The following is a 21,033-nucleotide window of genomic DNA, read 5'->3' as shown; positions in this document are numbered from 1 at the left end:
AGGACCAACATTAGATGCCTTTTTTCCCTTCCAAGTCACTGGAGATGGGAGGGAGGCAATTACAAGCACCTACACGAGAAGCATGAAGCCCAAACACAGAAAGTCCTGCCTCTCCCTACATGGTGTTATACCCGTGACAACTTCAAGCGTGGAGGTGACAACCTGGGTTTTAAGTTGAGCTTTTGCCGCTCATTTTTTACCTGTACATGTGAAAGTTTTCCAGGTAGGGGTGATGCTTTTCCATGGAGTGGGCAGCGTGAAACCGCTAAACCTCTAGCTTCCAGGCCTCCTACCCCATAACTACACACAGGCTTTTCTTTTAGACTAAGAGTTAGCTTTTAAGGTCTGACTTCATTATACCTGAGTCACATCTGCAGGGCCGGGCCCCTTTGAACCCAGTACAACAGGCTGCAGAGAGCAGTCCACAAATATACTAGTGAACAAAGACCTGTGGGGGCTTTGAAAAGCCCCAAAAATTCAGCTTCTTCCCTTGGATGCTCCACCTCGTAATGCTGACATCCCAAAGATCTCCCCTACTTGTCAGGCATTAGAGCTATTCCTGGCTCTTTCCTTTTGGGATGTTATTAGCAATTTTTCATGTCAGACTGGATTACACACATTACTTCGCATGTTGTAATGTGAATAGCACTGTGATTAATCTCCACAGGATAGTACATCGGCCAACATTCTTCCTTTCTAGAAAGAGTAACTGCAGTGGGTTTTTTTGTTTTGTTTATGTTTGTTTGGGTTTTTGTGGTTTTTTTAAGCAAAAAAATTACTAGTGAAGTCCAGAGCCTGAAAATAAATATTGAAATGGATGGGTAGTTATATTTTTCAGTGGGCAATTAATCAGTCAACCATATTAATTATGTGTATGGGGGTGGCATTTCCCTGACCCTAAGTGATGGCGACCTATTCAGCGCATCTTTACACCTAACTGACTGAACATCTCTGAAGTAGGAACATCTGCAGAAAATGCTTCAGTGACAAATAAACTCCATCTACATTGCTTTTAATAGAACCAACAATCCCTAGTATGAACCCAGGGCATTTTCTTAGCATCAGGTGGCAGCAGTCAATCAAAGAATCACACTTTACATTCACCAGGAGGAAAGACAGTGAGGTCTGCTCAGGGGGAAGCTAGGTGGGTTTCAGGCTGAAGCTTCCACATCAGACTGATTTAGAAAGAAATCCCACTTTGCCACAGGCTTTCTCAATGTAAGTCAGCTTTGCTGCCAAGGTAAAAGTCACAGGCCAAACTCTGGAGTAGTGTAAATCAGCAGGGCTCTACCAGCCTCAGTGCAGTTATACTGATTTACACCTGGTATGAATCGGTCCTGTACTGCCTAACGCAGTCCAGGCACCACCACGGTGCCCCTTCTCAAGCCTTAGCCACGTTAACACATCCCCTTTGTCTACGAAAACTGGGGAGGGAATTAAAGCTCTCATCTGCTCTTGTCTATTTATGCTGTTTTAACTACTGGCATTTTCCTTGGCTTGGACAACAAACCTGAACTATTTCACTCCTGGGTTTGCATGTGCAACTACCATGCCTAACCATTTGGATTAGCACTGTGGGGGAGTGCTTTGTTAAAAATACTCAGCACAAACTATTTCTATGTGAGTAAAAGTATAGTTCCAATGGCTTGAAAGTTGGACTTGAGTAAGACCTAACTCTTCCTTCACACAGAAGCGTACACACTTGCAGAAAGTGATACGCTTTAAAAATACTTGTTGAATTTCTTTTCAAGGAAAACATTACCAAAAAGGCAGCGGTTTTTGGGAAGGTGAGGGCAGATCCTCAGCAGGTTTAAGCCAGTGTTGCTCAAGGAAGATCAGTGAAACAATGCTAATTTTAAGCCAACACAGGGGATCAGGCTTCCTTTTCTGATGGCATGCAAGGACTTTAAAAATCACTGTTGGGAAGGAGGGCACGTTAGAAGTAACCATGTGTCTCAAGTTGGTGGCTAATCACTGGCCCTTCACTGTTTTTCTCATTACTAGGTTGTCTTGTATCTTGTATCTTTTATCAATTAATTCATTTCTTTTTTGGGTTGTGCAGCAAAGACTTCTTCTCCCTTCCCTCCCATTCCCCTCATCTCCTCCCCTCCCCGAGCCCTCCTCCTCCTACTCTTCCCAGTTGCTTTACCTTCAAGGATGATTTGTTTTATTAAACTGACTGTCCCCAGCCTCTGCAGTACATAATAAAAGCCTGACATAGCAGCCTGCCTGCCTTCTGTGTCCTGCAGATACTCATCATAAGTGTCAGGACATACCAAGGTTAGCGGTCACTGGAAGTGCGCTCGCTGGCTCAAGCCTTGCCAAACATGCTTGGCAGCTGAATGAATGTCACAGAGAATAGAAGGGGAATTACAAAGGTTAGAAAGAAGACAGCCTCTCTCTCTCTCTCTCTCTCTCTCTTTTTTTTTCTGGAGATATATAAGCTGATTTTTCACACTTCTGAAATAAACATCAGCTCATTCACAGTCCCTTTCCAGCACCTAAATCTCTCCCATTGTCAAGCAAATGTTTAATTTCTACCCAAGCCTTATTTCTTCATTAGCAAAATAAGATGCTTAATTCTCTCTTAATAGAAAAGGGGAAAACCACCAAACCCAAATGACAAAACAAGTCACCAGTCTGCTCAAAGATTTATATGTGTATTTCATATCATTAATCCTATTGAGGGTGGGCTTCTTTACAGCTAATCTTTTAAACTTTCACGAATTCTTGCTTAAGTGGTAAATCTAGATGATAGAAAAAGCAATACAGATGTAAAGATCACAGAATTGTGAAAGTCAAGTTAAAAACGATATTCCAGAGAATTGTGTTTTGGTTTTTTACTATAAAAGGGCAATAAAATGCTGACTGTAAGAAGACAATGTCAAGGAGAAAAGGGTATTGGTATTTTGGATACTCTTGACTGCTCGCCTTGGAGAGAGAGTTATTCTTGTCACAAACCCTTTTGTCTGCATCTGCTGACTGCTTGCCTGTAGCCAGCAGCATACTTTAACTGTTTTGTCACCTCCTAACATCACATGCATCAGCTGTTGTGCTTTTGTTACGGGTATTGTAGAGCTAATCCACTGTGGCTGTTCTACTGTGCAGTAAATAAAACAGAAACTGCTTCTCAGACAATTCTGCATGAATATTTCAGATGGCTTTTACAACTCTGATTCACAAAATAAAATACCCACCCCCCCAAACTAGACTCAGATGCCTCAAAGCTAATTGCATGCAATGACTTCAGGCATCAGAAACAACTGTTTTACTTGGATAAATGAATAGCAGACCTTTCTAAAGTTATTCTTTAAAAATACTAGACATACTTCTTTCCTTCCAACTTTACCTGTGTATAAATCTTTTATTTAGACTATTTCTGATTTTTGGCAGTGGCAACTTTGAAATATTTTGTGCCAATAAAACACTTAAAACCTCTTTGAAATCTTTTTTTCCAGAAGTGCAAGAGTCTGGGAAGATTAGTTTACTTTCACTTGGGCATCAAATAATTTTAAGCATAGAAGTAATTTCACAAAGTTCCTAAACTTCCCCCCTTCAACTTTCCTAGAACAGGGAATAAAATATTTACTCAGTAGTTCATTTTCTGCGGCCAATTGCTACACTGTCCTAAAGCAGGGTGGCTTTGAGCATGTTCACAGGGGCAACGGTAGCAAAGCCCAGCGTGAGGCCTGAAGCAGAAAAGATACCCCAGGAAAGGAGACAAACAGGTGAAGTACTTTACCGAGCATTCATTCACCCTTGTGCACACATGATTCCTCTAAACAAACTCTCCTACCCCTGCTGTTTGTTAAGTAAATATTGATCAAGGAGAGACATATCTCCTGACAGCAGTAGCACAAGCTGGGGACTTGTTCTGCAGACAGAGTGGACTTAAATGGATAAACTCAGATGCTTTAGGAAGGCCACACAGAGATTACTAGATAAAAAGGCAAGAAGTCAGAGCTGGCTTTCCTTTCCCCTCTGCAGGGGGTTGGGACTTGGTTATGTGGAACCTCAACGATAGAAAGAAAAGTCATCTGTTCCCAAACACAGTCTTATAAAGCGAGAAGCCTGCGTCTTAAGTGCCCGAATGACTTCCTATTTTTCTCCCTTGCCAGCTGATGCATTAATATTGCACACAGTAAATAGGGAGTTTAAGTCCCTCTCCTTGAGCACATGTGGGAGGCTGCCAAGGGGCAGCACCTCAGCAGTCTAATTTTCACTGCCCCATTGGATTCAACAGAGGGTTTACATCCCCTGCGGATGGTCCACTTCTGATTTTGCTGGGCTAGGGCACACGTTTTCCTCAGAAGCACTTTTTTCCCACTCATACTCCAAATTAGTGGTTCACTCTGCTGAATGTGGGATAAGGTACACACTGCCCTACATAAGGGTGCCCAATTTAGGCTGGCCGTTGGTTCTCATAAGCGGATGGTGAAGATTTATTAGACGGATGTGTCTAATGGTAGTATAGCTGCAGAAACCAGTAGCAAAATTGTCAAGTCATTAGCGGCTGTGATTTCTTGTAAAATTTCACCAATAGGTAACAGCAACTTTATTTCAGTAAACTACCAAAAGTTGGGTGGACAGGAGAGGTAAGGCAAGTGCTTGTTGCAGCAGATTTTTAAGCACCTCTCAGAGATCAGATCAAAAGCCACCAAACCACGCACACGGCAACCATAAAGCTATTCACCTTGTCTGGAGGGGCAGAGGGAGAGGATTAGATGTTAATTTTCAGTGCAGGGTCCCATGTTTAGAAGTACCAAGACCAACGCAACCGTTCTAATATTGTAACAGTGTCAGACAACTGCTTGGCTGTAGCACACAAATCTGAAGATCCTTCAGACAGGGACAGCTGGGCTAAGCTCAAACCCTTTTCTCATACGATGTCTAATCTGCGTTAAACTTCAGCTACATTTGTACGATTAGGCTGGCCAGAGCGTACCTACAGACTTTGCCTGCCGTATTGTGCTGGAGTCTGATAGTGTGTTGTATTACTAATGTTCCAAGAGTAAACACACTTGTAGGAAACAGCTATAGTTCAAGGCTGCACTTTAAAAAAAAAAAAGTTTCATCAGTCTTAGCAAAGGAACAAACGGCAATAACACTCTGTATCATATTTTACAAAGCTTCAAAAGAACAATGTCCCGTTGAGTGAAATTCAGTAGCATTCTGTAAACATTAATTTAAGGAAATCAATAGGCTCTGTGAGCTAAAGCCATATTGCAAGATAAACTGGCTGGAGTGCTACTTTGTCAAACAGATTTTAGTTTTCTCGGCTAGATAAAGACGGTTTCAAAATGGGGCAACGTGTTGCAACCAAGGTTTGAAAACTATGTGGCCTTCAAACAGTCTGCTTGTTCCTACTACAAAGCTGGATAAACATACTTTAAAAATGATAAGATTGGGCCAGGATTGATTTTACTTTCAAATTTTATATAAAGTAGAATTCTTGGTGAGTGTGTGCTTGGATGTTTTTGATCCTAATTAAGAGCAGAAATATACAAGTGCAGAACAGACAGCTCAAGATATCAGGCTGCCAGGAGAGGTTAAATTATTTGGAGGCAGGTTTCTTGTTTTGGGGGGTGGGGTGGGGGTTTGCAATTGCAGGATGTGGATTTAAAAAGTCTTTATTCATGTTGACCTGGTGGGCAACAAGTCGCCTTGCCAAATAGGAAAGCCAAAATCTCTAGTGGACTTAGGATCAGAGGTCTTCAGCTGGTGAAAGCTGTTCATGTTGCAGGGCGCAAGGTCGTGGTAATGGGAGGTTAACAGGTTGGAGGGGGTGAGAGGGAGAAGCTTCTAGTTGGATGATGTAGACAGTAGCTATAGAGAGGGACTCTGCAGGGAGCCTCTTAACCCAAGGATAAGGTATAAACAGCATCTATTAGACAAGTGATGGAGAACCTCTCCAGGATGATAAGCAAGTCCACTATAGGGGGACCAGTCTCACCATGGGTAGCTCCAGGTCTAGCTTTAATATGTGTGCACAGCGGTCTGCACCAGCACAAGCACAGAAACAGCAGAAGAGATTCAGGGGAAATACTGCTGAGAAAACCTCATACAAAGTACAAACTAGATGTGCACAGGCATCCCCCACCGCCAGTCAGGGTAAGGTGAGCTTTGCTGGCCCGGTGCAACCTTCCTAAAGGAGATGCTTGAGAAACTCCACTTGCATCACCCACGCACAGCCCTGAGCCCCTTCCTCACACGAGGAAGATTTAAGCCTGCAGGCTTTGGAGGCAAGCTGGCACCTAAGCATTTATTCCCATAGCCGCCACAGCCTGTCATGAAGGAAACCTACCGAGGACAAGCCCTTCCCCATCCCTCCCTACCTGTAAGACACTGCATCAGAGCAATGCTGGGATCAAGCCAGCAGTAACACAGTGAGGCACCACACTACTTCTGAAGCCACTTCTCTGTGGGCTTGCAGGGAGGCTGGTGACACTGGGACCAGTCCCTTCCTCGCATGCATCCCACCAAGCCAGGAACCCCCCTGCTTTAATGAAGAGGTACAAGGCACCTATCCACTGGGCCCTCTGCAGACTAGGAACCTGCACAATTAGCAGCTGCAGGCACGGATCTGCTGTTGTCTCCAGGATAACGCTGCCCTGAGCAGCACTGCCCTGCCATCGGTTCTCCTGTGCTCATAAGGGCAGCGTCTGCAATACCCCTTGCTGGTGTCCTGGCTGCTGCCACATTTATCCAGCCCATCACCTCCCCTCATACACATGCTCTTTTCCCTAAGCGCAGCGAGCTGCTGCGTGGGACCATCTTAGCGCTGTGAGTTGGTGTGGCAGCATATCAAGCAGGAGGCTTTGGCTTCTACACAGGAATTGGAGGCAGGTTTTGGAGTAAGTTGCTACACTTTCTGGCGCGAAAGCCACGGCAGCATATGGCCCAATGTTCTCAGTTTAAGTCTGACACTTAACATTATTTAACAGTTTCTGTGTTAGGTGCTTTATAAGGTAAAGGAAATTAACAATTTTCAGCTAATTAGATCACTCAATTGGCTGAACATCCTGGACACCTCTTAGAAAAAAACAGGTTGGCTCAGGCAATGGAAAGGCTAATGCCTCTTCCATTATCACTTATGAGGAGAGAGAAATAGTTGGAAAGGATGCTTTTATTTTAAAAACACAAATGAAAAATACCTCAACTATTGGATGCTCCAGTAAACACACTTTTCTCCCAACCACCATCTTTCTAGAGAGTGGGGCGTCAGTTTGCCCATCACCACATGTGTCCCAATCCCCCTGGCTACAGCAGTAGCTCTCTGGTGCCACCACGATCTGCATTTATTGCCTTCGGGTTTCCTCTCACCACTCCTGCCACACAAATCTGTTAAGAAATGATTTTTTTAAAAAAAGAAAAGAGGGACAAGAAATTGGGTGGCCGTTTGGGATGATCTGCTCTCCCACTGTAGCACACAAAGAGAAGCCCACTCTTTTGGGACAGCACTAACAGCAGCACTGAGCCTGGTGTTTGGGAAGGAAAAAGCATTAGCCCAAGTCCGGCTCAGAAGAGAAAAATTAGGAAAATAACAGAAGTTTCACACTGCATTTGCTGTAACACTGTAACTTTTTAACTCTTTGTAAAAAGCTGGAAAACACATGCCCCTCAAATGACTTAAGAATGTATTTTAAGTGTTAGTTTGAAGTGAAGCTGAGATCCCTTATCCCTTGACTAGAGTCTGGGGCACTAGTAATCTACTGCTGGCTTACTGTTATCTCCTCTGCCGAGCTCACAAAGAGGAGAGAGAATAGGCATGGCTCTTACAAGGAAAAAAAACTGACAGTAGGGATGCTAAGATGCCTGATGATATCGGGGAAGTGAAAGTGGTAGTGCAGTGAAAATGGATACTGCATGATACATTAGATTTAATCACTTGCATTTCAATTAAGCTTTTCCACAAATAAAGATTGGGAAGTACTCCGCAGGCTCCCTGCGCGGCTGGAGCGCCAAGCGCCGTTGGTGCTGCGTGCCCCGGCTGGACGCACACAACAGCGCTTCTGGGGCTCACTCAGGCTGAACCCCCCCTTCTGCCTCCCGGGGTTCTCCCTGTTAGGACCCATCTTCCCATTTCACAGTATGTGTGAGGCATCCTGCACCGCACACGTCACGGCATCGCCAGCACCCCTGTAGGATCCTTGTCCTGGGACTGCTGTGCCCATGGTTCAGGGGGTGAGCCTATCCACCACAGAAACACAGCCACTCTCTCAAGCAAACACAACAGCCTTAACAGGCTAGTTTTTAAGCACAAAACTTGGTAAGACTTGAGAGTAGAGTGGGTTAAAACAAAATAAAAAGACTTTTGGTTTTCTATTTATTTAGACTTTTTGCACCTTGAAATTCAGTTCTCCCTTTCCCCGTCCTCAAAAATCATCAATAGCATTTTACTGGGGAGATTATTATCAAATTTCCTTTTCTGCCTTACTGATGGATTAGAACTGCATGAGATGTAGGGGCTTCTAATGGAAACTCTGATTGCCCTTAACTTACTGCATTGCCAGTGGCACTGCTGCAGAATGGAAAAATCACTAAGGCTCCTACAGCTTATGATAGTTGGGTGTCTAGTATGTGTTGGGAAATGTAAGGAAGAAACACAGGAGGGGTTACTGTCACACCCCAGATGCTGTCTCATACAAAAACTGAAGGAGAAATAAAACTCGTAGACAAGAATAGTCTAACTTTAACTCAGTCCCATTGTGATGAAATGCAATCTGCTACAAGAGGCTGCCTACAATGCCAAGCGGCATATTATGTACCCTGCTGCCAAAATTCTGGCAGGTACCGCATACAGGCGCCCACAAAAAACCTGTCCAGAAAAGTGAGTACAAGGATGACCACCCAATTCTGGCTCTGCTGCAGGAACAGCAGACAGGTTATTGCATACTCTCCTGGACACATCAGCCAGCTGGGAATGTGATGTGTTACTCAGAAGGACCGGGAGGTACAGCCTGGACTGTGATAAGCAGGTGTGTCTCTCACCAGCAGTAAGTCTTCTGCTTTCATGGTGTACTTCCATGCATAAAAGAGCTGGGCAGATAGAAACTGCTGGGTAGACCATGGATATAGAGGAAAACTGGTTCATAGAGCTTGTAGTGTGCAGGGATTTATTTATGTTCAGCAGAATTTGACCCCATAGATGAACCATTAACACTGCAGTAGAAGTGATAATGAAAGGTTTATAAATCTAGAATACATCTTATATATATAAAAACATCATAAAAGTTAGCAAACATCTGTAATTGGTGTTGCTTGCTCTTGCACTTTCTTCCCATCTCTCTGCATTGCAGACACCTTTGTCTTCTGTGTCTGGCCCTGAAAAGCTCCACCTGTGCTCTCTCCCTCCTCAGTTTGTATGTGCTGGGGTGGGGGGAGCGTGGAGGGAGGTAGGGGAGAGGGATGGGAAGCAGGTGGTGTTTAATCAGCCTGGCAGGGAAAACAGGCAGTCACCGGGGTCCTTTTGGGGGTGTCATGAAGGTGGTAAGCGTGCCCCCTGGCAGCAGGGTACCTCCTTTCCTCTTTCCCAAGGCAGAGTAGGGGCAGGGGAAGGAAACTGCATGGTTATGGGTGAGGGGTGTTGCAAATGAAGCTCAGGTGCCCCCTGATTAACTCTCACCAACCTCCTCCCAATGAAACCACGCTTTTATGGGCATCTGGAGCCCATCGTGATGGGATAAACTGCTCCATCTATTCCACTCTGAGCCATGCAGCTAGACAAACTGGCCTACAAACACCCAGTTAAAAGCTTCAGCACAGGACCTGCCGGGGACTGGTGAGCCTCGCAAGCCTGTGGGGTCAGAAGACGAAGTCTTACATCCTAATGGACTGAGCTCTCTCTTATTTGACTCCTCCTTATCCCTTGCGGAAGGAAATGGTGCGACTCCAGACGGTGCTGGATTAGATAACCTCGAGGCTGGGCCTCCTCTGATGGAGCCAGCCCTCTCTGCAATTGCATGAGATAAGCCACTTCGGCTTCCCCCTCAGCATTGATACTCAGCAGTTAAAGGGCTTTTATTTGCAACGCTGATTTCCCCTCTCCCCTCTAAAAACTTTCTGAAGTTGTAGATTACTACTGCTTTAAATGCATTTATGCGTCTACGCCACTGTTCTCCCCTAAGTCCCAATCAATGCAGCAGCCTTTCTGCTTAGCAACAGAGATCATGCCACCCTGGTCTGCTGCTCTCTACAAAGCCTCTCCATTAACCACAGAAACAAGTTCAAGGCCACATCTTTGAGCACTCTGGACCACCACCTGGACACCGCTTCTTCTGATGGCACATTTCCACTAGAGCCTTGAAACTGCCCCCCCCCCCCCCCCCCCCCCCCCCCCCCCCGCAGAGGGCAGTTCATGAGTCCCTCCGGTAGCACACAAAACGAGGCAGAGCCTGGCTGCGTACCTTCCCCCTGTGCAGATAAGAAAGATGAACCTTGCCCCTTCCAGATCTGCAGGGAGAAATCATCTCCAACATGTTGATTACCTTCAGCCAGTCCTTCTGGCTGTCCCCCTCTCCCTCTCGCCCACCCACACGTGCATGTCAGGAGGGCGCCAGGCTCTTTCTCTGCACTGTGAAATCCAGCTGTACTCTAGTACTGCAGGTGATGGGCTCGGTGTAACTACAGAAAGTGACCCAGTACTCTGAAGACTCCCTCCCTTTTGGACCAAACAATATTTCCTAACTTCACTTCTTGTGTTACTAGTATCGCTTCAATAGGATACTGAACCATGACTGCTTCACCTCCCAGGTTATCTCTCTCTCACGCAGGCGAAGGACACACAGTTCTCATGCACCCCTGCAATATTCTGCTGTTACTTCCTCACAGCCTCAGTATTTCAACCTTACAGATTGAACTGTCTTTGAAAACAGTGTTCCCATTGCACTCCACACCAATGCTGGAAAGTCTCTGCGCTGCCACTGCTCTCTCAGCCCAGGGTTACCTGCTTTGAGAAAGGGCAGGACCCCAGAAAGCTGGCCCAGCAACCAGCATGGGTCACAATACTGCTAAACCTCTCCCATGGTTTCCAAAAGTTATGACAGTTTGATAATTCACATTATGAAAGCCTGACTCCTGTCCATTTTAAAACACACTGAAGATATCACGCAAAGAGTGTTCTGCATGAGGGTGACCTATTCAACGTCCTATAGGACAGGCGATCCTATCTGAAAGACTTCTGCTAAAGTCAGTCACACAGCACTGACCCCGCACCGTGAGATGGTATTGCCTGGGACCTCCTCTTTTGGCAAGTGCACCTTACAAAAATAAAAACAACGCCCCACTCCACCCCACACCCATAAATACGATGGCTCTGTGGCTCCAAATCCAGGTCTGCATTTAATTTCTAGTTGTAAAATAAACAAATGAAACTTTTTTCCAATTAACATTTAACATATATTCACATACTTGACTGTACAGTAATACAACAAAAGACAGCTCTTCAGCTGGCACAGATTAATTAGTTGCAATGATTGCTGGAGCTGACTTACACCACAAACTGAGAATCCAGCCCAGAATTTAGTTCAGTGTCACGGAGAAAAAGCATGGGGTGTGCGTGATGCAAAAGGAAAAATCTTACAAAGCTAGTAAGCTAGCCCACTGTTTCACATCTTTCTGGTAAGACATCTATATAGAACAGCTTAGATAGAGTTTAGAAGATCAAACATTTTCCTCAATTTTCACAGTACAAAATGTTCTATGTCTTTTTAATGTGAGACATTAGAACAGGATATAAGAAATTTCAGCCGATCAGGTCTTGTGAACAGCTACCCTCCTCCTTCACTAAACAGTGCTGCTTCTCCGAAAGTTCTGAGTGAGAAATTTAGCTATGTCCTCTAAAAGAAATTAAGGAAGTCTGGAAGAAACATGTGCAACTTGCATGTTACCCGTTACTACAACTAGGATTTATTAAATTGTAAGAGAAATCACTGGTTTCTTTTCCTTTTCTTTTTTCCCCCTCTTTTTGTTTTTGCAAACACCACATTTTAAATTTAACTGCCTAGCCTAATGAACTCTATATGCAGGATGAATGAAAAAGCCTTTCAGCTTATGAAGGGTAAGACTTTACATGAGTGAGGGACAACATGGGTTAAAATTCACCTTGCTTCTCACTCCTCATCTACGATGGATTTTTGGAGAACGACAGACATCTGGAAATCAGTTTTACATAGAAAAATAGAAAACAGGGAAGAACTAGGAAGATGAATAAAGGCTCATCACAGACACAAAAGACCAGAGCAAAAAGAAGCTTGGATTTGGGTATTCTTGTCTGGCAAGGAGGCAGGCAGTAAGGCTAATGAAGCATTTGCGATATGGGACGTATGCCAGCGTAACAAAGAAGATGTGCATCAGCTCTGCAGATGTGCCAAAGCCCCCAGAGCAAAATAATGACATAATCACCATCAGTGTCACAGACCAGACTGTACACAAGGTGACATGGGAGAGAATAAATAAGAGTCTTTAGAGGCCTATACTACACACACGGGAAGGAATAGCCATTCCTCACAACTGCCACAAGAGAGTGGCGAGATGTTGGGTATAATGTGTGCAGCTAGCAAAAGAAACCTTGAATTGTGCAAGGCTAACACACTATAAATTGGTGCTTTTCTCGATCTCCAGTTGACGTTTCAATTCCCACTACCCCTTGTTGAATGCAAAATGAAATGGCAGTAGGAGTCGGAAGAGTTTGCCAAGTTTTATTTTGTTTTGTTTTTGTTGGTTTCTTCTATTTTTTTTCTTTTTTTTTTTTTTTTTTTTTTGAAGGGGGTTGGCTTTTTGCAAAGAGGATGGGGCAATAACGATGAGTACTGGTAAATAATTGTAAAAGAAAAAAAAACAAACCAAAACACCCAAAACAAAACACAGCACACCACCACTACAAGCACACATGCGCACAGGCAGAGAAACCCAACACCATTCAGCTGGAACAATCCTAGGATTCCCCCAAAGCAAAATTAGAAACAAACGAGGACGGGTTTTGCTTTTTTTTTGGGGGTGTGTGCTTTCTGGTTTGCTGCTATCCATGAACTAAACCAGGAAAAATCCCACTAAAATATTTTTCCACGCTAAAAGACAAGATTACATTGATTTTATTGATCAGTAATAAAACACCGCTTAGGGCAATTTAGTACTTAACATGTTATTTGCGGTGGGGAGTAATCTGAAAAGCTCTGAGTAGCCTTAAATCATTTCACAACAGCTCTTCCTGCATAAAAGCAAGTGTTCGCCTCTGTACAGCTGTGTGATTTTGTGGTATATTTTTTTACAGGACTTTTGTCAATTTTTAAAGGGAACATCTGTTTGATAAAGTAGAACAACACTGGTAGTAATCCACAGGCCTAAGTGGGCAAACTGTGAAAGAGCAGGAGATGTGCTGAAGGCGCCAACAGGACTCTTGCAGAAGGAAGGCTCAAGTACGTAATTGTTTGCAGGATCTGGCCCTACAAGAGGAGCTCAGAAGAACAAAGCACTTGGCTTCACCAATGTCCCTTTTCATTGCTTCTAATGAAAGATTCATAAGAATAACTTTAATTTTTTATGATCTTTTTTTGCATTACTGTATTAGCTGCATCTACTTTGTATGCAATTTCTTCTTAAATACAGAAAACCTGTCTCAAAATGCCAGGCATAATAACTTAATCAGTACAGTAATTGATCCTGATTATTGTGTGGTCCTTCTCAACAGCAAGGAAGTGAACTGGAGCCCAAAAAATGTTTTATATGATTATTCCTTTTCACTGCAAAGTGATGTATTTATGAAGAATGCAGGGAAAGTTCTTTTTTATTTTTTTAAAGATGAAAAAAAAATATTAAAACCTCCCTAATTTTCTAGTTAAACTGTTCAGTGGAAGAATGATTGTATTTGTCCTTTTTGGCTTCGCCCAATTAATTGGAGCAGTAACATAACGATTGTTAATAAACAGCTCTAATTTGAGTGTACTTCTTGCCTATCTCCTAACCGCACCATATCTTTGTTTTGCGTATCATCAGGGAAAACAAGGAAGCATGTATATAATTTTGTTCTGTTGTATATGAAGTTTAATAATTATGCCACAGAGGATTCTAAATTAATCGCAGAAGACACAACATTATTAATAATCTGTTTAGCAAACTCCAGCATCTTTGCACTTTGATGTCAGGAGCAAAGACAGTATGAACTGTGGCAATTTTTTAAATTGGGTGAGTGTTTGTTTCTGTTACAGCTTATACCAATGTTTTCTTTTATGCTTTTTCTACTGTTCACCTTTCTTCCCTCTAAGAAAAAAACCCCACAAAAACAAATCACAAACCAAACCCACAGAACTACTCAACAAACAAGTCTGTGCTTATTTGGGTGCCTTTCGATCAAAGCTGACAGATCGAATTTTTCATTTATTTACCAAAGTTTCATTGCAGCCATTCTTCATAATTACAGCAGCCTTTTAATTTTTTTTTCTTCCCTTGAATAGGAGAGAAGGGGTTCTGAGAAAGTTTTTAATTAGCTAAATAGGTCTGTGTAATCTAGATGAAATAAACACGCCCGTTTGAAAGGGTTGTTAGAACTTTTCCAGCCATTTAATCCATAGATGGCTGAACACAATGATACCTTCCACAGAAAGCTACAGCCACCATCAGCAGCTGTTAGAAGAGAGCTTGCTCCCTGCTCCTATTGATAACCCTTTGTGGAATGAAGAAAAAGAGCTGAGGGAAGGAGAACTGAATGTCAGACAATAGACATCGCTATACACACTGTCTCTGAACTTTCCTCATCTCTGAAGGACAATTAATTATGAAGGCCTTTGGGGTAGGTCGAAGCAAGGGAAAACCTACTGCTGGCCCAGCACTCCAGCCGCTATCTCTGTGTTTGTTAAATGGTTGTGCCTGTTGGGGAACCAGAGTAGCAGCCACCAAAATAGCCAATAGATCATTTAGGAAAAAAGAGCAAAAGATTTTTTTTATGTGTGTCTGTCCTTGTATAATTCTATTCTCACTGTGAAATCATCCATACACAAAACACAAGGACAATTTTTTTTTTTTTTTTTAGAAGAACCACAGGGTAGGTTACAGTCAGAAACGGCCTCTCAGTGGTGTGTTAAAAAGGATGGTCTTTTCACCAAATCATTTCACAGAGGCAAAACAGACAAACACAAAGAGTTGAGACTTTTTCTCCTACATTAAATAGAGTAACTGATAAGGTCAGACATATGATACCTAAAGACATGAATCTGTGAACTCTTGAAGTCAAAGGACTTCTCTGTGCAAAGGAACAATCTTTCAAAGGAAATAGATCATAGAACTCCACTGAATCCCCTTTAAACTTTATGAAGCAGGAGGAGAAAAAGCTCTAAGTAGGGAAGCTTGACAGAAGAGCCTTGAACTATTTTCTGAAGGAAAGATGAGACCCTCCCTAGGCTGCCACAAAACATCTTTTTTTTTCTAAAGGCTCTTCTGAACTTTGATATGTGCCAAGACACCGCTATTGAAAGCTGTATAATTATGTGCTATAGCCACTGTAGAAAATGCTTTGTTCACCACAACAAAGAACAATAAGCAAAGTAAAGTGACATTACACTGTATCTTTTTCTTTAAGAATGTTGAGAAAGGTCACGGTATGTTATAACTAATAAAGCTGTTGAGTAAGGAAGTTTAAAGTTGATCTTGCTGTGCTTAAATGTAACCCAATGACAAAAAGGCAGAGGGAACTAAAATTGTAATGACATTAAAAAATAGATCATATATCAATGTGCCAACTTCATTATACAAACACCTTGAATCCAAAGGACACAAACAGAAAACCTGAGTGTACTCTTGCAACAGTATTCCTCTCGCAATTCTCTCCCTAATAGCTTCCAACTACAATCTGCAGTTCAACTAATGCAAAAACTGATTAATAAGCATTAATTGATACATGTAATGCACGGACCTTCTATTGCAAGCTGTGGATTTTGTTACTTGACTAAAAACCAGGTTCATTTCCTCTGCAGTTTCAAGGAAAGCGCTGCTGTTTCACAAGAGAACCTCTTCAAAATGAAAAAAAAAAAAAAAAAAAAAAAAAAAAAAAGGAAAAAGGCCTGAGGGCATCAATTAATCCTGAAACCAAGACTTCTAAGTGAAAAAGAAGTTCCATGTAGACACCTGTGTTTCAGTTTTCCTTCAGAGGGATCAGGACAGTTACGTTTGCTACTCTCAAATTTCCAAAGCAGCTTTACCCTTCTTGCCGCAGTTCACCAGACAGCGGCCTTCTGACTTTGTCTTTAAGAATGCTGAGAACGACGTTGAAACGCTACAACAATAAAGCCCTTGAAGGAGGAAGTATACAGCTGAGAGGAAAAAATGCAAGGAGTTTAATGCTGAAACAAACAACTGTCCCGTTAGGCTGTGGCCACTGCTGGTACCACCAGAAGTGCAGAGACTGCCACGGCAGAGCGGTTTGTAGGGAAAGAGCAATCTCTGAGATGGAAGTTAGCAAGTTATGGACTTGATTTTCACTTCTCTTGACACCACTTTGCACTGCTCCGGTTGTGTAAAGGAGTATTAGGGTGGTAATAAATTCACTTTACGGTGCCTGTGTATTGCAAAACCACTCATAAGTGGCCTTAGTTTAAATAAGAATCAGGTTCAAAGGTTTTAATTCTGCTTTTGATGAACACCAATTCAGTTCAAGATGAATCCCGCAGATTAAACTGGGAAGAATACAGGTTCCTAAAATAAGCACATGAGTGGCCAGAATTTTCGATAATTTAGGATGTCTTAATTTCTGGATGCAGTGCTGCACACACTTCACTTTCAGGGAATGGACCATCGAGGACCTCCTGACAAAGTGGCTCTCATTAATAGATCTCCAGTTGAGCATCCCAAAATGGAATTGGCCTAAAACCATCATCACTTCTGAAAATTTTGGCAGCCAGCATTCCTCTCAAGGGTTCATAGGCCACTTACGTGACTGGGTTATTGCTTAGATTTTATAGGTGATGTTATTTGAATTGTTTTACATAATCTATTTGATTTTTATGGGACTAACTCAGAGTGCCTTAAGTTAAACAGTCTGCTAAGACTTGAGTACAACTGGTCTTAATTAGGTTTTTCCCACTGGTATGATTTCCCCCTGCCAAAGGCAGAGCAAACTTCTTAAAAATGGTTTTCTCCCCCTTTGAAACGATGACACGTGCCGTAACTAGCGCTATGAAAAGAGGCAATCATCACGTCAAGCCCCACTGTACCAAAACTGCATACAGTGTATTTGTGCAAATAACGCAGCTTGGCAGACGTTTCACTATTGTGATCAATCTCAATAACTATGTCTGCAAAATCGGGTGAGTTCCCGTGAAGCAGCAGGCAGGCTGAGCTCAGAAAGATGGCGTGTGCAGGGCTTGCTTTGGTGCTCATTTGCTCGCTACGCAGAGGAGCGTAGCAAGTGTAAGGAGTAGGCAGGAGGGCACAGAGCGAAATCGCTAGCACAGAGAGAGACCCTAAGACTTCAGAACTAAGACTGAGTTGTTAAATGCCCACAAGGAAAAGGAACAGCATCATGCAGAGAGACATTAATATACACAGAATGACAGTAACTACAAAAAAATGCCAAGGAAACGAGGATGATGGAGCAGGAGTGGGAGCCAAAGCAAAGCTAAAATCCAGGTGTTGCTCTCAGGCCAATTTCTTTTGCTGGTGTTAGGTACATAAATTGGGGGGAAAAAATCTTATTATGGTTTTTAACCATATTTTTATTTTAACTCACAGCATGGTGTCCTGCTTGTTTGAAATCATCCTGCTACTGTGAGCTCTGATGATCTGTGTTGGGATGGATTTTGAAAGAGACTTATGAAATTATTTGGGATTTTGTTTTCTTTTAATGTACAGCAACAATACGTGACTTTAATTATTGCAGCTGGCATTGAAAAGCCTATAGCAACACCACAGATGAGACAGATATCAAGTGGCACAGCAAGCTGTCCTCTCTTTCTGACCAACTTTGGCATTAGTGCTGGGACACTGACATTTGTGGCTCTCATTCACCAGGACAACCCACCTTCTCCCTCCCTGGAGAAATGACTCCAGAGCAGAGAAGCATCTTCACCTTCCTCAAAAAAAATAGTGGGGTTTTCTCCCCCCTTTCAAAACTCAGTTTAAAATTGCTCTGGGCAGCTCAGCACAGGTTTCTCCACCTAACACTACTGCAAAAGAAAGAAATGTGGAACTGGCTACACACATACACACAAACGTGTGCACACAAACCACAGGCAAAGTTGCATCGCACTGGAGGAGGTGTTGTATCTGTCTCTGGCTCACAGCCACAAGGGTACAATGGCAAAGCTAAAAACGATCAGACATGTGGTTTGTTAAACATCTTATTTGACTTTGCTACAAGCTGTCAGTTGCAATGTGCAGGGAAAGGAACACAGTACCACAGATTCCTGAGCAAATCAATGGCACAGCCTGATATGGACCAAATGCACATTTTAGCTTTATCATTTCTTCCTAACAGCCAATTTAGGAGTAGTAAAGTATATGCATGAATTTCACCCAAGAAGAGATAAAGAGGAAGGTTTAGGAATAGTAGTGTAGGTGATTTAAGAGAAACAGCATATCAGACTAATCAGAAGATCAGCAAAGCATCACTGAAGTATGAGAGGAAGGAACTTTGATGATGCTAAATATGGCAAATGCTCAGTTTGCTAAATCCTTTTGGATCCAATTTCAACATTACAGTACTTGTCATTTTTGCTTTGCAGCTTGTGGGGGAGGGGCCAGGCATTTATCAGGAAAAGTTACACTGGTTACATTAAAAACTGCACCGTACAGTTTAATGATCTCATAACTGCTGGATCTTCAGTGCAAAACCAAGATTCAAACCTCCTCAAAGTTCTCATTATACGAGATAACACAAGAAAGACTGAGTGAAACGATCTGCAAATCATTGTCATTTATAACATCTCCTTCCCTCCGTGATGGGGGGAAAAAAACCAACAAGCGGCTCCTTTCCTACCAGCTGCTAGACCACTCGGTAGAGGAGACTGCAATCACTAGCAGTGCTAAACACACAAGATTTCAATTTTCTCATCTACCCGAAAACACCTACATGGTCCCCACAGTTCTTTATTGAAGGAATCCATTTGCATTAACACTGCAACTGATGTTTCAAAAAGGAGTAGTAAGTCCCTGAAATCATTAAAGATACAAGAACCTTTAAGGGCAAAGAACATTTCAACTTAGTGTTTTGCAAATAGAAAAAAAGTTGCTTTGAAAAGAAAAAAAGCTTGAGGGGATTTAAGCACGTTTTGACAGAAAAAAGTTGGTCACAACTTATCTCCTTATGTATTACCTTTTCTTGTCCCGTCTTCAGCTTTTATACCTTGGCATATAGGCAGGGCCACCTCCCAGTGGTGGGAGCCTCCTGTCTTGCCCGTGCCTGAGTACCTAGCAGGGCCAGAGCCCTCAGGAGGGCCTGGGGGGCCACAGCACACCAAACATGAAGTCTGGATGCTGTCTTCAGCTGCAACAAATGGCAAACCCCTCGAGGAACATCCTCTTCTCTCCTCTTTCTTCATCTGCTGCTTCCATGCAACCATTCTACCAGAAAACTCTGCCTGCCCAGAAGAGGGGGAAGGAGCCAAGAGAACCGAGAGGCTTTGCTTGGCACTTTTTTGCATCATCTGAACTTACGTGCTGTGAAAACAAGCACTGCTAAAAATCCCTCAGAAGGATTTTATGCAGGAAAACACCCTCCTTATGCCAACACATGTCACTTTTGCTACAGGAGGGGGCTCATTATGCCACTTGACCCCGAGTGAAAGGTGCAGACAAAAAAAAAAAAAAAAAAAGTAATTAGTACCACCATCACTTTCCCACTCCACTTCACCAAGAGATGGGATTACTCGAGCCTCCCCCTCATGCACACCCTGATCAAATGCATCATTACATCTGACTACCTGAACAATGCAAACTGCCATCCTCAGCAGGGAGAAACACTCTCCCGTGGTATCACCGAGGGTCAGCATGTTAATGATAACAATAGTCTGCTGAGCTACCAGGCTAGCCTGTAAACAGGAATCTTAATCAAAGCCACAAACCCGTTACAGCAGAAAACAGAGAGCATTTACTTCCAGTAGTCATTTTATCCTGCAGCTTGACAAAGCAAATGCATTTTAGTTCTCTAAATCAAATGATAGGAAGCAGAGGAAGGTAACTGCAAGTGTTTGATCATGCAATTACAGAGCTTCAGAAGAGCTGTGAGGTGACTTCTTTCAGTACTGTCCCTCCTAAAGGAAACTTCAAAAAGTTGAAACTAAGAAACTTACCAAAAAAAGTTAAAACTTTTATCTCTTGTTAAGTCCTAGTGAGGCGTAAGTCTCCAGCTACCAGGGCTAAAAAGATCAATTAGCATCATTCAGGGATGTGGAATGCCCAGATTCCACCGGTCACAGCCACAACAAAAAAGTGCATTATTTTAAAGGCAGCCTGGACCACGGAGTGACTCACACACACACAGAAACAAAGATCAGTGCCTACCTCAAAATCATTTGCTTTATTGTAGTGCATGTTCAGGGCCCTGTACAGCTCACAGTCTCTGGTTATAGACAGCTCCTCAGTGCTCGTGACCCCGTCGTTGATGGCTTGCCGCGCATACTTCTCCATCTGAATGTAGTAAAACTCACGGAAATTGCTAAACCACTTGATGAGCTGAGAGGTAATGCATCTGTTGAACTGTTAAATTTAAACAGTAAGAAGGATAAGAGCACTGACATTCCTCCCCCCCCAAGCCCCATTTCTTTCAAAAAGCATTCTTTCCTTCCCTTCCCCACCACCTTTTAAACCCATGTCTCTGTGCTCTGTGTTCCTACTGCGGGGGGTGGGGGTGGGGGAGTTGGAGGGGAGAGAGTGGAGAAAGCAGCTGGAAAGTTATGTTAGTGTATGAGACGAAGGGAAAACATATATGGCCCCAAAGTTCCAGGACAAATAACTGAAAGGTAATGATACCGCATCCAACCATTTTCCAAATCTTTAAAGTAGTCTAGATTTTTTTACCATTGCACCTTCCCTCCTCCCAGCCCGCCA

At 43.0% G+C, this 21,033-nt stretch overlaps 1 protein-coding gene across 8 annotated transcripts in view; it reads right to left on the bottom strand.

The window, feature by feature from the left end:
- PROX1 (prospero homeobox 1) overlaps positions 1 to 21,033 on the bottom strand; it is a 51,512-nt gene that overhangs the window by 7,805 nt on the left and 22,674 nt on the right. For 7 of the 8 annotated variants that reach the window (XM_055816028.1, XM_055816026.1, XM_055816027.1 and 4 more), the window contains one exon: positions 20,488 to 20,682. The exons of the other annotated variant lie outside the window; for it this stretch is intronic. In XM_055816028.1, the coding sequence (XP_055672003.1) occupies positions 20,488 to 20,682 (195 nt within the window). The remainder of the gene's footprint in view (positions 1 to 20,487; positions 20,683 to 21,033) is intronic. 8 annotated transcript variants of the gene reach the window in all.

The sequence above is a fragment of the Falco peregrinus genome, chromosome 11 (genome assembly GCF_023634155.1).
Source record: "Falco peregrinus isolate bFalPer1 chromosome 11, bFalPer1.pri, whole genome shotgun sequence".
NCBI lineage: Eukaryota > Metazoa > Chordata > Aves > Falconiformes > Falconidae > Falco > Falco peregrinus.
This window is presented reverse-complemented; position numbering and strand designations above follow the sequence as displayed.